The sequence below is a fragment of the Melopsittacus undulatus genome, chromosome 1, assembly GCF_012275295.1.
Source record: "Melopsittacus undulatus isolate bMelUnd1 chromosome 1, bMelUnd1.mat.Z, whole genome shotgun sequence".
NCBI lineage: Eukaryota > Metazoa > Chordata > Aves > Psittaciformes > Psittaculidae > Melopsittacus > Melopsittacus undulatus.
Window position 1 is genome coordinate 118,665,490 of NC_047527.1, and position 21,841 is coordinate 118,687,330.

At 40.6% G+C, this 21,841-nt stretch overlaps 1 protein-coding gene across 1 annotated transcript in view; it reads left to right on the top strand.

The window, feature by feature from the left end:
* Positions 1 to 21,841, top strand: part of CUBN (cubilin) — a 143,557-nt gene that overhangs the window by 47,877 nt on the left and 73,839 nt on the right. Inside the window, exons 28-29 of the mRNA XM_005152954.2 lie at positions 7,663 to 7,822; positions 17,289 to 17,470. Of these exons, the coding sequence (XP_005153011.2) occupies positions 7,663 to 7,822; positions 17,289 to 17,470 (342 nt within the window). The remainder of the gene's footprint in view (positions 1 to 7,662; positions 7,823 to 17,288; positions 17,471 to 21,841) is intronic.

Consider the following 21,841-nt stretch of genomic DNA (forward strand, 5'->3'; position numbering starts at 1 on the left):
ACAAGAAGTCCTGCCCCTCAAGACAGCTAAATTTGTCTGCGATGAAAGGGTTGCATGTTGCCTACATAAACCTCAGATGACAAGAAACACGAGTGAAGGCAGCACAGACTTTGCTATTACACATATGAAGTGAGTCAGACCTTCATGGACTCAGCATTTTCCACACCCTGCCAGCTCAGAGCAATGTGACTTTACTTGTACCGTCAGGAAAAAGCACTGTACAATGAAGTGACTGAAATACTACCATATGATGGTAGTGTGAATGGCACTTGTTGGGGAAAAGACTCATTTAAGTTGCAGCTGGATTCTTCTCCCCTCTGTTTTTCTTCTGTATTCCAAATTCTGCTGGAAAGCCTGTCTGTACGATGAAGTGGCTTATCCCATTCAGCCCATGCGTCACAATACAAAATTACATAGTGGCTGGAGAAACCCAATCTGAATTGGTCAAAGCTTCTCCTCATCAAAAGGAAGCACCCAGATGACTCAGAAAAAAACCACATGTAATTTTAAGGAAGGTCTTTTCCTTCCTCTCCCCATGTTCCCATAATTTTCTGAAAGCCTGGGAGGCAGGAATATTCCCCTTTTCTCCCATCTTCTTTTGCCAAACTAAGCTTTAGCGTTCCCTACTTGCCATGGTTATGCATGATGCAAGTTCCCTCACACGAGGGGATTCCCAGATTGGATCCTGACCTATCTGGCCTCTGGTGGTGTCAGTGTGAGTTGTTTGCTCCAGCAGTTCATCTCATCTGGGCTGGCGAAGCATGTGAGGAGTAGCACTCAGCCCTGCACCTAAGTCAGCAGCACTGCAAACTACTCAGACCTCCCTAGCCTTTTCAGACCATGAGCACCTTCTCCATTGCTCCTGACTGCTGTGTCCATAGGCACAGCTCCGTCTTTTTGTAAGGAGCTTTTCCCACAGTAGCAGCTTTCTGCTAAAGAGTAAGTTTGGAAACATTACTGTCCCAAGCTGAAAAGCAGTCCTGCTCCCTTCATCACGAGTGGCTTCTTACTGCAGAGGAACCACCTGAGCTTCTGAGGTGTTGATGAAAGCAGGCACTCTATCAAAATAGCCACAGCCTTGTGACAAGGCAGGTGTGTTCTCATTGCCACAAAGTTGTGGATCCCCAGGCAGCCCCTTCGTCAGCAAAAGCAGGAAAGACACTTCAGGGATGATTTAGATGCTGGCCTTGACACAAAACCTCTGCCTTCATCTCAGGGAGGCACAGGGTCAGGAACAGAAAGACTGGGCACAGCCTGCGTTTGCTCCAGGCAATGTAGCCATGATTTGAGGTCAAAGGACCCAAAGTGGTTAGCAGAGAAGCAGTTTTTTTGGATGCACTCCTGCACTGGACTGCCGTGCTTTCGACTCAGCCTGCTCTGCCTGGCATGCATGCAGGAGACTCCAGGACTGCCCCATTGCAGGTGGCTGAGACCTTCTCTATCCAGACAGCATGGCAGTTAGGTGCAGGTGCTCTCCCTCTGTAGGCTTCAGGATTTAAAATATCATGTTCAACAAATAAGGTTTTGAGCACAGGTCTTGGATTTGACAAACGAGGTGGATGTCTCCTAGGCATTCCTTTCTTAACCAGTACTTGTTCCCTACTCCTATGTCAAAAACAATTGTAAGATTTCACCCAAAGGTACATCCCTGCATTTCTTTCATTGTTATAATAAACCTAGAGCCTTGCAAAAGAAAATTATTATTTTTATATCATTTTCAGAAGTAAGCCTTCCCTAAAAAGACAGCAATGAGCAGATTTGCCTGTAGTTAGAACTTCTTGTTTTCTTTGAGCAGGTATTGAATGGTAATGTAGGAGATGAAAAATTCATTAAAAAAATATCACTGCAGTCCAGTGTGGAAATCAGCATTGCTTAAAACTTTCAAATGGCTCTGAGTATTTCAGGCTCAGGTTATGAGCCAAAACACAGACTCAGATGCAACTCTTACTATTAGAAAACTAGACGTTTATGTATTACCATATGTTAGATAAATCCCAGTGAGAATAACTAGTGTGCTTATGTGTAGTGATGCATGATATCAAACTCCATTGTACTATGGAATCAAATGGTTGCATAGTGAAAGTATGTCATTGTGTGGAGCAAGGAAGTTGTGTACAGTGGTCAGAGCAAGGAGTTTTATCAAAGGTCATCTATGGCATAAACATATTTAAGTAAGCATATTAAAGCATTATTTAGACTGAGTTCTTAAGGAGTGCTTTTTACTAGTGGCAATTGCAAATACTTCTCATCACAGATGCACAGACATAATCTTATTGTATTCTCCTGTTTGTGCAGACAGAACAAGGTTCCAGAGAGTAAGTCAGTCAGACTCTTAAGCTGCTTTTGTTTCTATGAAGACTATGTCTCTGTGGTGCTAAGCTAGTGTAATGTGCCACATCCTGGAGTTTTGGTTTGTTTGTTGGGCTTTTTTCCTCTGGCTGACAGACCTGCAGGTTTCTAAGCTTGCATTCTAGTTCTTCTAGAAGGAAATGTGTTGCTTAGAAATGGTTTATTTTTGTGTTAATTCTTGCTGTAATGGTTAATGGTGATCTCACTTTGGAGTGCATACTGTTATTTGTATGATGATTGCATTGTCTGGGTTTTGCTTAATTTTTGTGTTCTTGTAACATATTTCTTGTAATGACATAAAAATTTCCTTTCCAAAACCTGACCCATTCAGGAAGAACTGCTCAGATACTGGTAATCACTGCCTCTAGAGCTTAGATCAATCAAAACAATCCCATATCAGGTTTCCCACTTTCCGTTAGAGGAAAGAGGTACTTGTGTGTGTCAGAACAGCCCTTCGAGGATGTCCTACAGGCTCCAGCAATGGGTGGGACAGTCTCAGCTATGCTGGACCGATCCAGGCACAACCTCCTTTCCTGAGTTTTGCAAATAGAGCCCAGGGTTGGGTTGGTCCCTGTTGCTGCTGGTCCCTGTAAAAAGGCTTTCAGACTGCAAATAATTTGTTCTAAGACTCAAATTGAGGCAATTGTCGATATAATTACACATAATTATATAGTGATTTGTGTACAGTACAATACAATGAGAAATGTCAGTATTTATAGAATGGATGTTCCTCCCATATTATACTGAAAGTTTGTCTTTGAAGATCCCATAATCTCTGAATCCAGTGTATATGTTATGCCTTGCTAATGTATGTAAGCAGCTTTCTTCCCAGAGCAGGTTAGGCTGTGTTTTTTTCCTCTGTAGTGATTTTCCTGATGAAAACCAACTCATTTTCATTGAAATAAAGTTCTCCAGGAGAAAATTGAAACCTTGCTTAGGAAATTAAAAAAAAAATAAAAAATAAAATCAGTTTCCTGACAGGAAAACTGAACAGACAGAGTCCTTCCAACCCTAACTATTCTATGATTCTACTACCTGGAAGGCTCCTGCCATTCTCACTTTGCAAGAAAGAATAAGCTTGACAAGGTGCTCAGCTAGAAAAATGGCCCTGTTTCAAGTATGCCCAAATGGAACACATTCAAAGTTTCTTTCCTTCCATTTGTCTGAGAGTGATTTCTTTCCACACAGCAGAAACCCAGTTTTCCAGATGCTCAGCCCTTGAGCCCTTGCTCCAGTTCTAGCAATGAACTTCTCTGTGGCACAGGTCATGCTGCTTTGCTTTTCTCCTCCTAAGAGAGGTGAGAAGCTGTGGCCTCCAGAGCGTCATTACTGGTGTCAGTGGCATATTTCCAGGCTGAAGAGTCAGAAGAGCCAAAATGTAATACTGGTGACCATGGTGTCTCCTCTGGGATTGCTGCCCAAGGCAAGCCCTTGCTGCAGCCTTGGCTAGCCCTGCTGTTTCAGCCACACTCCAATGTACAGCAGATGTTCTTCAGCTGCTGCTTTGCTGCAGGGCAGTCCCACAGCTTGATTCATCCCTTAGAGAGATAGTACCTCCCCTTCTGACCTTCTGCGTCAGCCTATACTCTTGCTCCTAGGCAGCCTGATAAGGAGTTTCTTGTAACAATTATTGAGCCCATGCCTAATAATTCATCTGAATGTACCACATCCCTGCCTGGGCCTGGTGCCGGGCTGCAGCCTGATGAAAAGGAGGTCTCTGAATGCTGATGGGTAATTGGTTCAGTTAGAGAGGAGTCTAAGGATCTGATCATGTGCTGCAGCTGCTCGCATAGTTTGTCTGTTAGATTGTCTGCCAAAATGATTACGAAGCCCTTGGATTTTCTGATGGAGGCCAAAAGGTCTGAACAAATAAATAAATTACGAAACAAATATCTATGCAGAATGGGAGCAAACGCCTTCTTCGCAGTGAGGAGCTGGGAGGGAGCCCAGTCCTCGGTTTCTAGAGTCTTATAGGACTGGAGTGGCTAATAAATTGTTCCAAAATACAATTGTTTTGCTCAGTCCAAGGGAGTACCTTGCCTCATATAGCCTGGGGAAGAATCCTTCCTTGATTTGCAGCAGTTTAGGATAGCACAGATGACAAAGCATGCACTTAGACGAGAAACATTATCTCAGAGATCAGAAGAGAAACTGTGTCTCGTGAGATCTGCGTTCAGCTTCAGTTTCACTTGCCTGAATTTGTGTGAGAGCAGAATGTGGTTTGAGAAGTTCAGAATGCCCCGTGAAAACACACAGCTGCTCCCTTCATTTAGAAATGAAAGACAGCTCGAAAAACACCACAGTAATTCTAGTGGTCGCGGTTCTGCCTCCCTCAATGAGTTGCAGCTGGCCAGGCACTCAAATTTCCTGTGAAGCTCTGCTCTGAACCCAGACCCACGGGGCAGCACCGCATGAAGGGATTGCCATGGTAACCACTCTTTGTGTCTTGCAAAACTGATGGACTGTTTCAAGGGGAAATTACATAGAAATGTGACATTTGCAGTCTTAGATAAATATAACATTCCCTTGATGAATCAAAGTTGCAGGAGACTCATGAAAGTTGGGGTTTCTTTTGTTTGGATTTGAAGGTTTCTGGGTATGAATTAGTCCATAGTTCTTTAGAATGGTTTAATTTGTCATCACTAAAGCTAATGGCTGATCGTTGAATATGAGTCTTAACACAGTAAAAATACTTCTATTTAGAGCACAGATTCATGGTCTCCACATTGATTCATCCTTCACCATTCATATTTTTTTTGTGTAAGGTTTCCATGGCTTGAAGCCACAGAAATATGAGTAGTATATACCACAAAGCTGTCAAAGGAAGTATTATTAAAAAATATAATTGGATCTGACTTGATTTAATTTTGCTGAACTTCAGCCATAAAAGAATGTGTAAAGCTCTCAGCCTGGCTTGGAGGAAGGTCATAACTGTAATGTTGGGCATGGATCAGCTCATCTATCTGTCAGGTGGTCCTTCAAGCATTATATTTGGAAAGAATACAGGTGGATGTTCAACTTCTTAACATCTATTCTTTATGACAATTTCATATCTATTATGAAATACATCTGATCAGAGCTTTGCAAGAACTCAGCAGTGTGTCTGTAATCAGAAACTTTGAAGCTTTTCCAGTTTCCCCAAGAGAAAACATACCAAAAGGAGTGATAGTTCTCAAGTTTCAATACACTTCTCGTGCTCTGAGCCTTTGGTTGTATTAGAGGATTGAAAACCTTAAAGATTCATAGTCACCAGCCATAAAATAGACCATGAAATATTTCTGCAATTTGCCCCTAACTTCTGGCTGTTCATCTTTTTTTTCCAAAAAGATATTCAAACTAGACTGTCTGCTTGAGGATTTGAAGCCATTTGTGTAGATTTCTTGCCCCCAACTATGTCTGAAATCAACAAGATGATTTCTGAAGGTTCTGCAAGACCAGGATCTCAAACAGAAAAGATGAGAGTTTAATTACTCATTCCCATATGTGGGTCTGCTAGAAAACATGCAAAATTTAGTAGCTAGCATGGTTAATCATTATTTCCTGTAACATCATACTTCTATACTACAGGTGTTGAGTGTAAGAGAATTCTTAGTGGAACCAGAGATATCTGGACAAGAGATTTGAATGGAGAGCAAAGCTAAGTAAACCTTAGCTATTTCTCTAGAGATTGTAGTTTTGATTCTTTGCATGGAGAGAACTTTACGGTGATGGCTTCAGAACAAAAGAAAAGTTGTTGTTGAAATTCTGAAAGGAAGCATGCTAAAAAATCCCAATGAGAATGTTCAGACACAGCATTTGTGCTGGTAATTTGTGTTAGGAAGATGTGATCTGTGAGACAGAAAGTTGGATGAACTGTGGCAAAGTGATAAAAAAGACACAAAGGTTGTTGTTTCACTAAATTTTAAGAATCGTAGTAATGGAAGTTGATGTCCCATTGGAATTGACAATTCCATTGGAAGCTGACATTCCAAGGACAAAGCCTTGGGTGACATGGCATAGTGTGTGGTGTCCCTGCCCATGGCAGGGGGGTTGGAACCAGATGATCTTAACGTCCTTTCCAATCTTAACTATTCTATGATTCTATGACATAATAAAGAACTTCTAACTTTATAACAGCTAGAAATCTGATATCATTAAAGAACTACCTTTACAAACAGCTAGCAATCTGATATCATAAGTCAAAGGCAATTTAGCTTGAATGTCTAATTTTTACCAGCTTTGCAAAAACTGTATTCCTCACCCCTGAAAAATGACACTGAACAGTGGGATATTTGGTGAGGAACATTGATGTGGATTCAGTGTGATTTACTGGATTTGGGCAAAGTCACAAAATTATAATTTGAAAAACCCTTTAAACCAGTTTCGAAACAACTAATGTAAAGAGGCATAAAAAGCTTTAAGTATTCACTATCACCCCATCAAAACATGTATTTAATTTAAATGTGAATATATTACTAGCTTCAGAAGTCATATACTAGGAACACTAAGGAATACTTAGTCAATACTTGGGAATATTTCCTTAGCATTTTGGGGGGCTTTCTTGTTGTTTTGTTGGGGTTTTTTAGATCATGATGTTTTAAGTGTGGGATGGGGAGTTTCTTGCCTGTTTTTGGGGAACAGAAAGATTTTCAGGCTGCCAACACACTGTCAAAATACCATCACATAGAATATGATTAGGTGATCAAACAAAGTGTTTCTAAGAACAAAAGTTCAGAAAGCATGGCTCAGTCCAAAGAAGGATAAGGCCAAGAAATAATAAATAAACACATGAAGTTTGCCTTGTGGTTTTTGAGGCTTTACTTTGGTTTTGGGTTTCAGTTTGTCACTGCTTTGGGAGGCCCTGGTGATGCTGACTGCTTGGTTTTCTCTATCACAAGCTCAGTCAGTCCTGAAATCACCTGAATGCAGTCTTAAAGAAATGGAGATGTAAGCAGAGCTGTCACCAAGGGGTTTGGAGGCACTATCAGGCTCAGTGCATGGTCAAATCAGGCTGGTGACATCCTCTTTTTCTTTCTATTTCAGTTCATTGCCATTTGCCCTTTATCTTCTTCCCCAACAACACCCAATACATACCAAAACAGAAACAGCAAAACCTTCCTACCGGACACAGTGTGCAGCCAGGTTTAAAGACATATTGCAATTATATTTGCTCATTATTTCCTACAAATCTCTCCATGCTCCCCAGAGTTCATATTGCTGTGCAAAGGGGGCCAGTGTGAGAAGTCTCACTGCTTTTTCTTTGACATCCTATACAAGACATTAAGAACTGAGAGCTGCTGTTTACTTACTCAGATATTTTTTGCTTCATTTCAGCTCTATGATGGGCCTGATCTACAATCCAACCTGAGAGGCACTTTTTGTGGACAATCTCTTCCTCTGGCAGGGAGCACTACAGGGACCAGCCTTCATGTGGAGTTTTATTCAGATGGACTGAATGCTAGAAGTGGGTTCCAAATGCTGTGGAATGTTAATGGTAAGTTAGCCAGGTTTCCTCTGGGAAGATATGTTTCCTTCTTCCCTGTTTGTGTAATGGAGTCACAGCTTATGCCATCCTATGCCATCTAAGTAGAAATAACCCACTACAGCTCTAAAAACATTGCATTTCCTCATAATTCCTGACATACTTTCCCAGTGGATGTTTCTGCACATGCACACCTTCAGCATCACCTCATAAGGGACTGAAAGCTGTAAGTGAAATATACTTTCATTTGCAGAAGTAGGCATCTGCAGAATTTTAGTGCAGAACAGGAGATATGTGCTATTATAGGGGAACCATGGGTGACACAGGCTTTCTAATGGGAAACACTGAGCCCTCAGTTTGCCCCATTCCTATAGACTTGTGTTTTCTGTGCAGGCTTCTCTTCAGTTTTATTTAGTGGTGCTTGTTCTCTTGGGTAGTGCATTCACTTCCAGCTGCCCCTCACCCCTCTTCTCTGCATGAAATAACACTGGCAAGGGCCTTGGGTGTTTTTCTCTTGTTCTTGCATGTCACAAAGACCATCGTGGGCCTTATTAAATAGGCAAGCATGCGTGCTAATTACAAACAAATCTGTTAATGACTGTACAATTGCAAACTATGTTTTCAGTTTCTACATAAGTGAGGCTACAAATGCAACTTTTTCACTCTGCTTATTTAACAGCAATATTGGGCTGTAACAAGATTAAATCGTGTGCCATTGTACATCCCATCAAATAGGATCCAACCTTGAAAATAATTAAATTGCCACAGTTGCCCTGTCTGCCTAATCAGTTCACACCATTCAGCTTTGGCAGCATTGTAAAGCAGCTGAAATCAGCTGCAGAGGCCCCACTGTGGGTTGCCGAGGTGTATGGCATGCTGTATGTTGTTTGAATAGGAGCTCCTCCATGCTACCACAGACTGCTGGCATTTTGGGGCTCCCAAAGGGCTCTCTTTGGCTAGACAGGGGTGTTTTGCATTCAGCAGAGGTCAAGGAGCATTTCTGGGCAAAGGAGGGACATACGAGGGAGGAGTGAGATGTGTGGCAGGAGCCAGCAGGGGAAGTGCTGCAGCACAAAGGTACATTCTTGTGCTTCGAGGTGATGTCATTCTGGGACTGCACAAAAGAAGAAAAAGTGGAGGCTTTTATGCACAGCCAGATGACATCAGCTCCATACAGTAGCCATGGTGCTGGGCTGACTCGCTTTTCTGAAGCTTCCAAAGCTTTCCAGAATCTGCCTGCGTGGTAAGCTCCCTTGTGCTTTCCCCCCACGTCCCCTTCTAAACATTTCCAGTTCTCCCCAGCCCTCTACCACCCCCCTGTACTCTTTTTCTGCACTGACATATTCACTTCTCTGTCAGACAGCACTGCACCTCTGCTAACTGCTGGACTGTAAACTGTGGCCTGACCCTGCACAGGACTCAGGCTGCTAATCCAGGGCTATGTCTAAGCAGCAGAGCAATTATCTGTGGGTTCAGATAGGCCTGGCTCCTAGGGAATGTCATTGCTGGCTCTGAACGTCACAGCTGCGACTCCCTGCAGCTTGTAATATAAGTGCAAGTTCTTCCAGAGCTGACTACAGTTGTCTTTGTTCATTGCACGCACCTCCTTTTCTTGTCAGTCTGTGTAATGTGCAGATAGGTATTCCTCTTGCCCTTGATGACTGCATTGTCTGGGTACATACCATTGCCCTACCCTGCATAAAATTAGATATTTTCCTGTGGTAAGGGTGCTATATTTGCTTCTCCCTTCTGAAAATCTTTCAAATACACACATAAAAAAAAAAGCCCTCACTGGAAAAAGTCTCCTTGTCTAGGGGAACTCATCAGGAGATGCAGCCTTTGAGTTGGGTATTTCTTAGGCACATACCTAAGAGAATCTAAAACTGGATCTGGTAACATCTCACCTGACAAGAAAATAGCAAGGCTATAAATATTGCTGATAGAAGAGCTTTTACTTCTGCTCAAGTGACAAATGTGCGCTCTAGAGTTCAAGCTGCTGTGAACTATTTTTTAGGCTGTCCATATGCTGGCAGTGGTGAAGCATCTCTGAGATGTATACCAAGGATATTCACATGCTTTCATGATAAAAGAGAGCAGCACTTACATTTGCCACTGTGTGCCTGATATTATGTTAACTTCAGACACTCTTTCTGGCAGCTCTGCTTGTAGTTACAGGCTGATTAAAAAAAGCCAAAAGCTTACTTCATTGATAACTAATGTGAGGAGCCCTTCCTGCCACACATGACACAAATGTGAAGGGTTTTGATTTGAAATATTTCCATCTGATCTTTCCAGTTGCTGAGCCACTATTTTTCAGTTGCTGAGTTGCTGATCTGGGTTGCTGAAGGAAATCCAGTCTTTAGGCTTTCCCAAAAATAGAATTAGTAACTGATTTTGGGAAAATGCTGTTATTTATGCTTAAAGTGTCCTATATAATTTAAATTGGATAGAAAGTTGTAGTGTATAGGATTCAGCTTAACCATGGTCGTGGTTCTGAAATAACACTGTTCATCTGAGGTGAAGGACTTTCATTGATGGGGCTGTGGTTTGGCTAAATCACTAATATTTTCTTCTGCAGCCAAGGCCTCAGTAGGATTATTCACCAGAGGAAAGCTAGAATCTGCAAGGTGCCCATTACACTTCTGCTGTTTATTAAGAAGCTTAATATAGGCAAATGTATTTTGGGGCATATATTGGCCCTTTGAGAAAGAACAGACTCTTGGTAATGGTCTGGATGCTGCAGAAGGCGGCACACCAAGTGAATTGCTTCCCTTCAAAAAAATAAATAAAAAACTCCAGAGGCCAAAAGGACAAAGGTCTCTCAGTGCAAAGTTACACCAGTGACAACTGCCACTATCTGAGAAGACACATATTTCCTAGACCCATCACTTACCTTATTAAGCAATGTGTGTGTGGGAGCTGACTGCTTTATATATATACATCTGCATGTCACTGGAAGCTTACTCATTTGGCTCTTGATTATCAGTAGAGCTTATAAATTTAATCGGCTCTTCTCAACCTAGTCAGAATTTGCACCCACTATCCTATTTTGTGACATATTAATTCCCCCTCTAAAAAAGAAGCAAAGCAAACTATTGAGAAATGAATTACATAGTCCCAAAGTATTGTATTGTTCCTTTTGTTCACCATAATGTTCTTCCTGCTGTATTTCCTTAGGAAATGTTAGGTGGACAGGGTATGGAGAAAGCCACTTTATTCATGAGAAGTTTACATTAATCTGGGTCTGTATTTTCAGAAGATGAAAATTGTTAAAAGGCATACAGCAACGAAAGACGGGGGTTTTCAGTTTGTGTGTCAGGTGAAGTGTGAAATAGTTTCTTAGTTCTGCAGAGAAGCACAACAGAAACAAAGATTAGATTAGGATGCAGAAGTCATTCACAGGAGACATTTGCCAGGCATCCGTTAGGATTGCTGGAGAGAATATAGCATTGCAGGTCAATGAGGGGGCTGACTCCCAGATTTTCTAAGCCTGAATCATAGCTGTATTGTTGATTTTTTGGTCAGCCTTTGAGAAATTGCCATTTTTTCATTTTTTTGAAGTGACTATTCCTTTTCAGTGCCTTTCTGACACATTAAGTCTAAGGAAGCACAACGTCTGAACTTTTGAAGTCCTGAGCAGTTGAGTTGTGGATGCTACCCTGTTCGGAGCTAGCTTTTTGTATTGCAGTCTGGGTAGTAAAATCATGGACATGTTCTCTGTGAGAGATAAGAATTAATTCATTTCTGTTTCTTCCACAAACTGGAACTTCTCCCACCCCTCCAAAATAATATATAAGAATAGAGGCAAAAATGTTCTTAAAATGCTTGTTGCTGAACAGTTCAATAAGTGTTAGAAAATGTTTTGGGTTTATGTTTTTTTTTAACACTGAACACTGGCAGCTGATATGGGAGCTCTGGTCATTTACTGTCTATCTTAGAGGATTCAGCTCCCATTTAAATGCCTCAATTCGCCTTTATGTCTCTGGGCCCCAGCAGTCTATCTTTACTTATTATCAATCCTACTGAATTCAGATTGGAACACGCTGAAGAAAATACCAGGGTTCAGGAAGCTGATAAAACAATAACCAAAGCTACAGAAGTGATTAACAAATCAGAAGGAATTAAAAAACCAAACAGAAGAAATTCTCACTTGAAGTTTTACTCCCTTGCATAAACCCTCACCACAAAAATAATCCCGGTTGTTCCAGTGGGTAGTATTCTATGAACTAAACCTACTCAGGAGAGAAAAAAACTTTATAATTGAATTGAAGTTATACTTCATGCAAGTATGAGTGTAGTACAGGCAAGTATTCATACTACATGCTCTTTCCAGCTAGAGTCAGTTAACATTTACTGAAATATTTTACCATGAGCACAACAAATGGAACTCTGAATCCTTTTATTTCCCTAACTCTGATTTTACAGGAGCAATGCCACTTAACTTTAAACTTTATGGAGGGGATTTTTCTAGCATGTGGCTAAAACATACCCCTGAATAAATCTTAAAACCTTGCAAATAATAGAGGTTTCCACTTCTCTATTCAGCGATAATTATTTATGAGAATAGAGATTCTTCTTTGGTTAATGAACACCATCTGCTAACCAGACAGGCAGTAAGTAATATGGAAAGATCTATAAATCATCCCTTGCACAATTTTCAATGACTACTTAGAGTTTCATCCAGAGGAAAGCAAAGTCACCAAATACATGTTTCCTGAGCTTTCTGTTTGTTGTCCGATTTCCTAGCAACTAACACCATGTCAGGTAGCTGTTTCAAGTATTTTTCAAGGGAATTCTGGGACCTTTACACTACTAAAAGAGTATTTCCCCTCCTTTTTTTTCCCCTCAGTTTAACTGCAGGGCTGAAGTTTCCAAAATGACTGCACAAACTGAGCATATGCCACATGCAGCTCTGCTGCGAGAAGCTTTTCGGCAATGCAGCTGTCGGTCTGTCTGTGCACATAAAGCAAGACGGTGTATTCCTGTGCTGAGAAAAACTTTTAAAGAAAGGTGTTTCACTAGGAACAGAATGGTTTCAGGGTATCCACTATTGTTTCAGTGAGACCTGAAGTCATGCAGCAATTTATATGTTCTGCTTCTGCATTTTTATTTACCTCTAAAGGTCAAATAGTTTTTACTTTATTGTCATGAACAGCACAAATCCCATTTAGTTGAATAGAAGCAAATTGTAATCTGATGTTTGCAGGCAAATGTAAACATTAGCAGAAGGCTTGTAGTCATTTAATGGTGATGTCAGAGATGGAAGAAGTTTAATTAGCTGAGAAGTTTACATTTCCATTAAAACTTGTCCAATTTCAAAATCTTAATAAAGCAGGAAGGCTACTTTTGTAGGGAAATTACATTGCAGGTTAAATCAAAATGTATTTCTTGCTCAAAGAATAGGAAAAGAATATCGTACATGCAAATCCATGCTTCAGAAAACCGGCACTGGCATTTCTCCTTGAAGTCTTCCCTTTAAATGCAAAATCCATACGTATATTCGTGTATGTATATAAATAAACAGGCATCTGCATCTACTTCTACGTCTTCAGACTGAACACCATTCATATGAATGTTATTTTTTTGCTGTATTTTCTAACTATTTTAAGTATCTACCAAGGCAGATTTCAAAGCCTAGAATAAACATCTTAAGACAGGGGATCTGTCTTCATAGGTAATGTACAAACAGTATAAAAAATACCTGCAGTGTAGTTTTCCTTTGTGGCTTGTATCTGTGATCCAATCACAGAAACACATAATGCCACAAGAATTTTGTGGGTAATGAAAATGGGGAATACACTGAATAAATGAGGGATCAATTCTAAATTCTCCTTTTTAAAATATTCAAGGCAAAACGTTTGTGAATAGCAATGTTCCGGGAACTGAAAGGCAGGCTGCAGTGTTGGTTAATAGACGTTTGTTTCTCATTTTGAGATGACATTCCTGGGCAATTCCTTTCATTTATTTATTTATTTTCCATTCTAAGCCTGGAAACCTTTCACATAACGTTTGTAAGCATTTCAACAAGTGTTTCTATTGTAACTGAGTTTAAAGGCAGGAACATTTGTTTTAATCTCTGAAGTATCCTTGTAAATATTTTATTAAAATCATTTAGTATCTGTATTTTAAAAAATGTACAATGGAACTGATTCCTACCTCATCCATATAAGAGCAGGAACGTAATGTATAGACTTTGTGCCAGTTGGGCAGAAACTTCAGATATTATGTTTCTGCTTTGATATGGAGGTTTCTGCTTGTATATGTAGGTCACTCAATATAGTTCAGGTGTGAAGTTCACGTATTTGCAAAGATCAGTGAGTCCTTTTTTTACCTGTTAATAGTGAATACTTGGGCATAAACTCAAGGAATTTTGATTTGTTTGCAAACAATTAAAAAATGATTGGCAATATGAGTTCAGCACATTCATTATAAGAACTGAATCACAGAGATCTAAGCTTTATTTCCAATTTACTGGAGCACTTAAGAAGAATCAATTCTCTTGTAACAAAAGCTTTTTCTGGGAACATTTAGAGTTGGAAGAAAAGGAACAGCACACTAAAGACAGCTTGACATTCTTATTCATATGCTTCACATGCCCCATCCAGAGAATATTGATTGAGCTCAGAGAAAATATAAACCACTCTGGAGAGGGAGCGTAAGTGATCTGAATGCTACCTGCAAAGGTTGCACAGAAAGTAAGGTCTGTGCCTCAAAACACAGTACACAAGCTTTCCACTCATCTGAGCCATTTGGGGTTTAAATAAAAACCATGTCTTTGTGGCCATCAGGAAATTCTTAGTAGGAAAAGCTGAGTCATAACTGCCTGTTTAGTTTAAAATGTTCCCAGCTTTCTTCAGGCTGAGATAAATAACAACTGGCTTTGCTCTTGCCTGCTGAAACTCCCCTGCCTTCCCCTTCCCACCCCCTCAGGACCCCAGCCATCAAGTCTGTTGAGAAATTGTTCTGTTTCCCAAGCTGGTGAGGCTGCTTTCCCCTCCTGAGGTCTGTCCTCAGCAGCCGTGTCATTCCTGCTGCTGAGAGAAAGGAAAGGGAGTTAAGTCCCCCTGCAAATTCAGCTCTAAGGCTCTCCCCCTGCTGACACCTTTTTTTTTCTCCAGTTATAAAAACCCAATGACCTGGTTTCTTTGGAGGAAACTTGGGCCATCTTCTGATGGCACTGGGGAAAAAAACGGGGTGGTGGGTGACACTGAAGCTTTCTTCCTCTCTGTCTCTCTGCTGAAATGTTCATGGATATCAAAGTTTTAGGAGTTTAACATTTACCCAGTGGTGCTGGCAGGCCTCAAGGAAGGAAGTGTACTACCTTTTTCTGTTTCTCTCTCCAGAGGGACTGAATGCAGGATTGGTTTCAAATACACTTAAAAGCTTCTTTTATTTCTTGATTGAGAGTTATGGAGGCCTCCTCAGGGTTATGGAGCATCTTGTGCAGCAAGGTGGGGAAAAAGGGAGAGGAGCTGAGCCTGTACCAATTCATCTGTGAGGTCAACATCGGTTATGTAAAGGTTTTCCTGGGTTATAGCTAACTATTGTTCAACTGTGGGAATTCTTGTGTTTAAAAGGTGTTTTTCCATGAGTACTGGGTGATAAGAGATCTGTGTTACCTTGCTGGCATGGCTGGACTTTTCCTCACATCTGTATTTAGATGACACTGATTTAGTTTAAAATAGCTTATTGCTTTGCTCCCTTGCAGGGCTGCTGCTCTTTCCTCTCATAGATTTGAATTATGCAGTCCTAGAAGTCCTAGGCAAAGCCAGGCAAAGCCAAACTTAAGTTTCCAGCGAGGAGCTGAAAGACCCCATGGTAGATATGATGACAAATGCATCTGGGGATGAGCAGTCACTTTTCCATAACCACAAGTTTGTCACAGAAAGTGCTGAGGGAAGTACCTGCATTTAATTTAAGATGTTGATTTATAGCTTCCTGAAGAAAAAAAAAGTGTTAAGCAGAGCAATGGCCAAAAATATCTTGCTCAAATTATGCATAGACTTAATAGAGATTAGGGGAGTTTCACACATCTGTGTGGATTAGTTGAGCAGGGGTTAGCTGAGCAGGTGAGAAGGGCAGTTCATTTGGTTTATGTTGTAAAATATCTTCTGTAACTTAAAGTTCTGATATGGATGCTATTTATCACTTCTGACATACCCAGAGGCAGTATTTGCTTCTGGGAATAGAGAGCTCATGGTTTATTAGATGGTTTTAAGTTTTAAGATGGGGCTTTTTTGCTATGTGACAGAACCTTCCCTCTGGAGATGAAACCAAAGAGATTGATGGAGTGTGGGCCTTACTTACAATGCTCGAGTGACCCCATAAAAGCTGTGTAAGCAAAAGATTAGCTAGTCCCTAAATGAAGCACTTGGGGGCTTGTAATGTAGAGAGGAGAAAAAAAATGTTGCTGTAAGGCAGCACGACACACACATAAAAGCAGATCAGATCCACAATTCCCTTGTTTTCTGCATGTGACAGATATAGATCCACCCTACTGGCTTCTCTAAAGGTGAGGTTTCACCATGAATGCAGCTGATCTAAATTTGCCCTACACTGGGAAGGGCTGTTGTCCTTCACACCCTGTTAACACCTGCACCTAGGGATGGGGTCAGGCAGAGCATCTTCCCTCAAATTCAAGCAAAGGACAACAGTGCCACATCTCCATAAGACAGTGCCAAAACTGCAGTCTCAGGTGTTCAGCTGCTTTGTGCTGTCAAATCAGGGCCTGCATTTAATCCATTGGTTTGCATATTTTAATTTTTTAAATCTAGCTCATAATATTCAAGGACTTAATCACCAAGGGGCTGAGGAGTGAGTTTAGGGCAATAATTTCTTATCTGAAAAGAAAATACTTAACTTTTCAAACATGCCATGGCCTACAATTGCGCAGTTACAATTGAATAAAAAGAACATTAAATCTACCAAATGTCAGAAAGCCAGTCTATCCATTGTGACTTGGCAGCTTATGATCACACTCCATGGGTTGAGGGAAATTGCATTGTCTTTCATTTTATGATTTCTAAAGCAGTGGGAAATGTCATTTTTACAACAATAGGAAGCCCCCCCCCCCCCCGATAACTTAGTTTGTGTATTAGTTGAGGTCAGGAGCAGTTAAGGAAGGATCTGGTTCAGCTTTCTAGAGCTAAGCTAAGCTAGAGGCCAATAACAAACAAAAAAAAAAGTCTTTTTTTCTTTTTCCTTTTTTTTCTCTGAGCCTCAGTTTCTTCAGCTTTCAAAGCAGATGCTGAGGTATGGTGAGAAACATGCCAAACCGTGAGGCGAAGTGCTCACTGCATGGGAAGTGCCTGCAGGTCTACCCTGCCATTTCTGAGTTCCTTGCTAGACTTCAGTTCCCTGTGATAGCCATTATACACATTTGTGCATGAAATGGATGGTAATGCCTGTCCTCCTTGCAGAGCTGTTGGTGAGATTTTCCAGAGCCCTTCACTGATGGGCTGCTTTGTTGTCTTGTCAGGTTGTGGAGGAGAACTCTCTGGCCCTTCTGGTTCATTTCACAGCCCTGGCTACCCCAACAGATACCCAAACAACAAAGAATGCATCTGGTACCTTCACACAGCACCTGGCAGCAGCATCCAATTGACCATTCATGAATTTGAGGTTGAATATCACCCAGACTGCAACTCTGATGTTTTGGAGGTAAGAACATTAGATTTATTCCTCAAGAAGTTACATGTTTTACTCCTCAAGCAGTTACATGCTTTTCTGTCCAGAAAAAATAATCCCAAGAACTGCAGGAGCTGAACAAACAATTCTACTGCTATTTCCCATTTCTGCTGTGGTTACAGTTAGGTTCCACTGGTGTTGTCACAGAAGCCACAATATTCTTGCTATATTTTGCTTTTATGCCTTTGGAGTCTGTATACCTTAATGAATAATGATGCTAGGCACTGTACACTTCCTAACAAAAGACAAAACTGCTTTGAAAGACTCAGTCTTGTAAAGTCTACTTTTTACAAAGGACTAAATATAGGGTGCTGTACCATGGAGATTAATTTTTTTGTTGTAGAGGAAGATAATGGATCACTGAGGGGTAACTAAGGTGAGAGCTTGTGTAGGACCTTTCAAGCAAAGGGGGAGGTTTATAAATCTGAGCACTGAAAGCTATGAAGATTCCTTTTACACAGAAAAAAGAGTAAAAGAGGAGGCAGTGTCCTAATCAACTTAGGGTGGTGGACAAGGAAAAAGGGGACCTCTCGAAGGCTTTACTGACCTTTCAGAGACACATGAAACTGGATGGTCTTGTTACATACAATACCTTTGTGCTCATGCTGGAAAGCAGCCAGGTGATCAGTCCCATCTAACAGATTTGAATAGACTTCCACTGCAGGAAGAAGGGATAGGAAATAATTTAATGGAGAAATTCTTTAGAAGTATAGATTTTTTAGATCACACTCACTAGAGACGTTTGTTGTCATTAATGGAGGTACAGTTGTTGGGTTTTTCAATGTTAATACACTGGCGACATTTAAATATTTTTGTAATGAACACAAAAGATTTATTAAGAGATCTTATATCACTTCATAGGGTGCTTTCTACTCTTCTGCTGGCTGATGTGATACGTGACTGTCATACAGCTGGATGGCTTTCTGTCCAGCACCTACACATACTCACTGCTGCCTATTCTGACCTTTGTAGCTTTAATTCCTCCTTAGTGTTCAGTCATCAGCAATATTCCTGGAAGACAACTCAGATCCTAAATATACAGTTGCTGATAGAAGATTGCTAAGCATTTGTATGACTAGAAGAGACGTGTAACTAGACTCCAGCTTTTCGGCTCTGAAGCAGGCAGGCTTCTCTAGCTTAGCAATGAAGTGGAAATTGACCAAATGGACACTGTGCTTTGAGTATGCTGTTGACTTTGGGACTTTTGTAGGATCTGGGAGTAATGAAATTGTTCCATGAATTCTCAAGCAGCAGCACTGGCAAGTATGACTATATGTCACATTCCTGACACCAGTGCCTGTGAGTTGGTGGCCTGTGTTGGCTGGTTTGGGTTTAGATGAAATCTGTTGTATTGCAGCTTCATTGCTGTTTGTGCTTAAAATGACAAGATTGAAGCTAATCTGCCTGTGAGCTTCAGTTATGGCTCTGTTGCCTAAAGGAATCCATTAAACAGCTACCAATCTAAGTCTGCTGTAGTTGACCATTTCTTGACTAGTGCAAGGGCAATGCCTACAGTAGCACGCAGGTGCTACTATGATCCAGTAAGCACAGAGATGGCTGGTAACCATTTGCTTGACAATCTTTTGACTAGTGGGGAGGGATGGCCTAAAAGCAGTGGGTGGGTTGCCAGACATGAACTGATTAAAGAATTTGTTTAAGAGGATCCTGCTGTTTGCTGCTCTGTATCCCTGAGCAAGGTATTCGCCTTAGTTTTGGGTTTTCTTTCTTTACCATTTCAAATGTATTTGTTATGCTTTTAGTTCTTTACAACCTTACTTATTCATCAGCACAAATGCCCACCTTGTTTATTTGAACTTCCCTGCCTTCAGAATTGACATGCCTCTAAGTTGCTTACCTCCTAACCTTGACTCATCCAATTCCCAACACTTGTCTCTGATCTGCTGACAGAGAATCTAACATAAATCAACTTACTGGGGAAAACTAGTTCATGTCTTAGTGCAAGATCAAAGGTTCTGCCTGGCAGCAAACAGCTTTCCCTGCCAAACTGCAGGTATTTGGTGGAGTTTTTATGTACCTGGCCACATACATTCTTTCTTTTGTTATAGAATTACACATTCACAGCATGATTGATAAAGTCTGCCCAGAAGAGATGATAACTCAGATTTAGTGGGGAAAAAAAAACCAAATGTGGCTAACCATTTTCAGGAGCTGCTCTACCTTGTCATCTTCTTTCCTGTAGTTGTCTACATAGGTCCAGGCTAACAACCACACACACAAATGTTTGAAAAGTGCTAGAAAAAAAGAGATTCTGGTGTGCCTTTGCCACAGTGTGTTTCAGTGATCTACAAGTTTCCAAACCTCTTTCACTTGCACATTGTTTTCCCAAGAATATTCTATCAGTTCTTCAGGTTTTAAAATCTGCTTTTTCTCATAATTACTCTCCTGATTTCACTTTTTCCTTATCTCTGGATAGTTCTACCACTTCCTGTTTTCTTCCAAGCCAAATAACTTTCCAGTTTTAATAGGAAATCAAAATCAGTACTAAAGTAGCTTTGCACCCTGCTATTCCTCCCTGTCCCGTTAACTCTCTCTACTCTCTGAAATAAGAAGCTGTCTTGTAATAAAAGTTCCCCAGTAATCACAAAACCTGCTCACCTGGATGCATTTAGCTTTTGCTTAGAAATATCTTCATCCCTTTTCGAGGGCAGAGAATTGTAGGGACATTCTAAGAGATCTTTCCCGTTGCAGCATCTTTGCCACTAACTTCATTTTATACCATCACTTCTTGACTATTTCTCTTGCACATTTTTCTGAAGCATATTTGTTCTTGTAAAAGGCAGCAGCTCTCTTCCTTCCCTTCCCTTTGTCAGTGCCTCCTAAACAAGCTGTCCCTTCCATGTCAGTATCCCAGAACTGCCATATGTTTCAACAAGACTGTGCAACAAGAGTTAAATAAAAAATTTTGTGTGTGAAATCTTGAAGTTCTCCATGTGGTTTGTGCATGCTCAAGTGTTTGACATAGTCTTCTTTTATCCTTCTCCTTCTTTCTTTTATGACACTCTTACACTCATTCTCTCTTCCCTATCAGGTTCTATTCCATTTACAAACATCCAGAATCAAAATTTAAATTGTTCTTCAAGATATTTTCTATAAATGTTTCATGGAAATAGAAGTCACCATCTTGGACACAAGGAAAATCTTTACATTTAAATGGCTTCTATTGAAAATACATATGTAGAGAAAAAAATAACTATGTCTGCTTTCTTAAATTAAGACATCTTTCTTCAACATGGAGCAGATTTTTGTGAACCATGATTATATTCTGCCACAGCAAGACGTAGCTCTGAGCTGAAAAGGAGGGAACCCTGGCAATCTATTGCACTTCCAAGTCTTTATTAGATACTTTGCTCTTCTCATTTAAAGAAACATCAAGTATTACCATAATTCTTAATTCTCTGTCAAAGCCAGTCTCTCTCTTTGCTGGCAGTTATATCTGAGTGGGGATCAGTTTTATTCCCAGAAAATCTGTGTCATGAGGGTGACCAACCACATAAAAACAGCTTTCTGTTGCTCATAACTCTGGAATGCTGACTGTTAACAATAAATGGAGCTAATGGGGCAGAAGCAAATGATAAGAACAGATTAAAACCAGGGGCTTTATTGCAGTGTCGTGCATCTCTGCTATGCCATCCAGCTGAATTTTATCTCTGGATCAGGTACTCTGGTCAGAATAAATGTTTTTATTCTTATTTTTATCTGTTTGCAGCTTAGACATCCTGTGATTCTTTGTGAACCGCACCCTGGAATTCATTCTTTCCATCCATTCTCTTTCCTTCTTCTTTTTTCATGTGGTAACTATTGGTTTTCCTATTTGTAGCCAAAAGTAACATTTTATTGGTTTCTGTCATGGAAACACTCTAGCTTGTTTTTGTTCCAGCCCTTGTGAAAGCATCTGATTAATTGAACTGGCATAAGGGAAAAAAAAAAGAAAATACACTCCTAACTATAAAGATCATGCCTTTGACTGAGCTTTTTATTTTGAAGCTGTGCAGAAGGCCATTGCCGCACAGTTAACAATGCAAAGGAGACCCACAAACCTCAGATTTCTATCTGTATTTCTTTCCCATCTCTAATTGTCTTCCAATAGGACAGCTATAAGTGTTCATTTCTGAGGTAATACTAGAAGTCAGCAGTGCTTATGTCAGAGCTGGGTTTGGTCCCCTTGCCCATGGTGTGTGGATGGCCCCAGGGAGGCACCAGGGATAATATGAGAGGCTGGTCCATGGTGCTTATTAGATGCATATTAGAAATTCCTGCTGTTTCCTCTGCCACATTGCTTCTCTGGGCTGGTTTAGATGATTAAGAGCATGTGTTCCTGCTAGA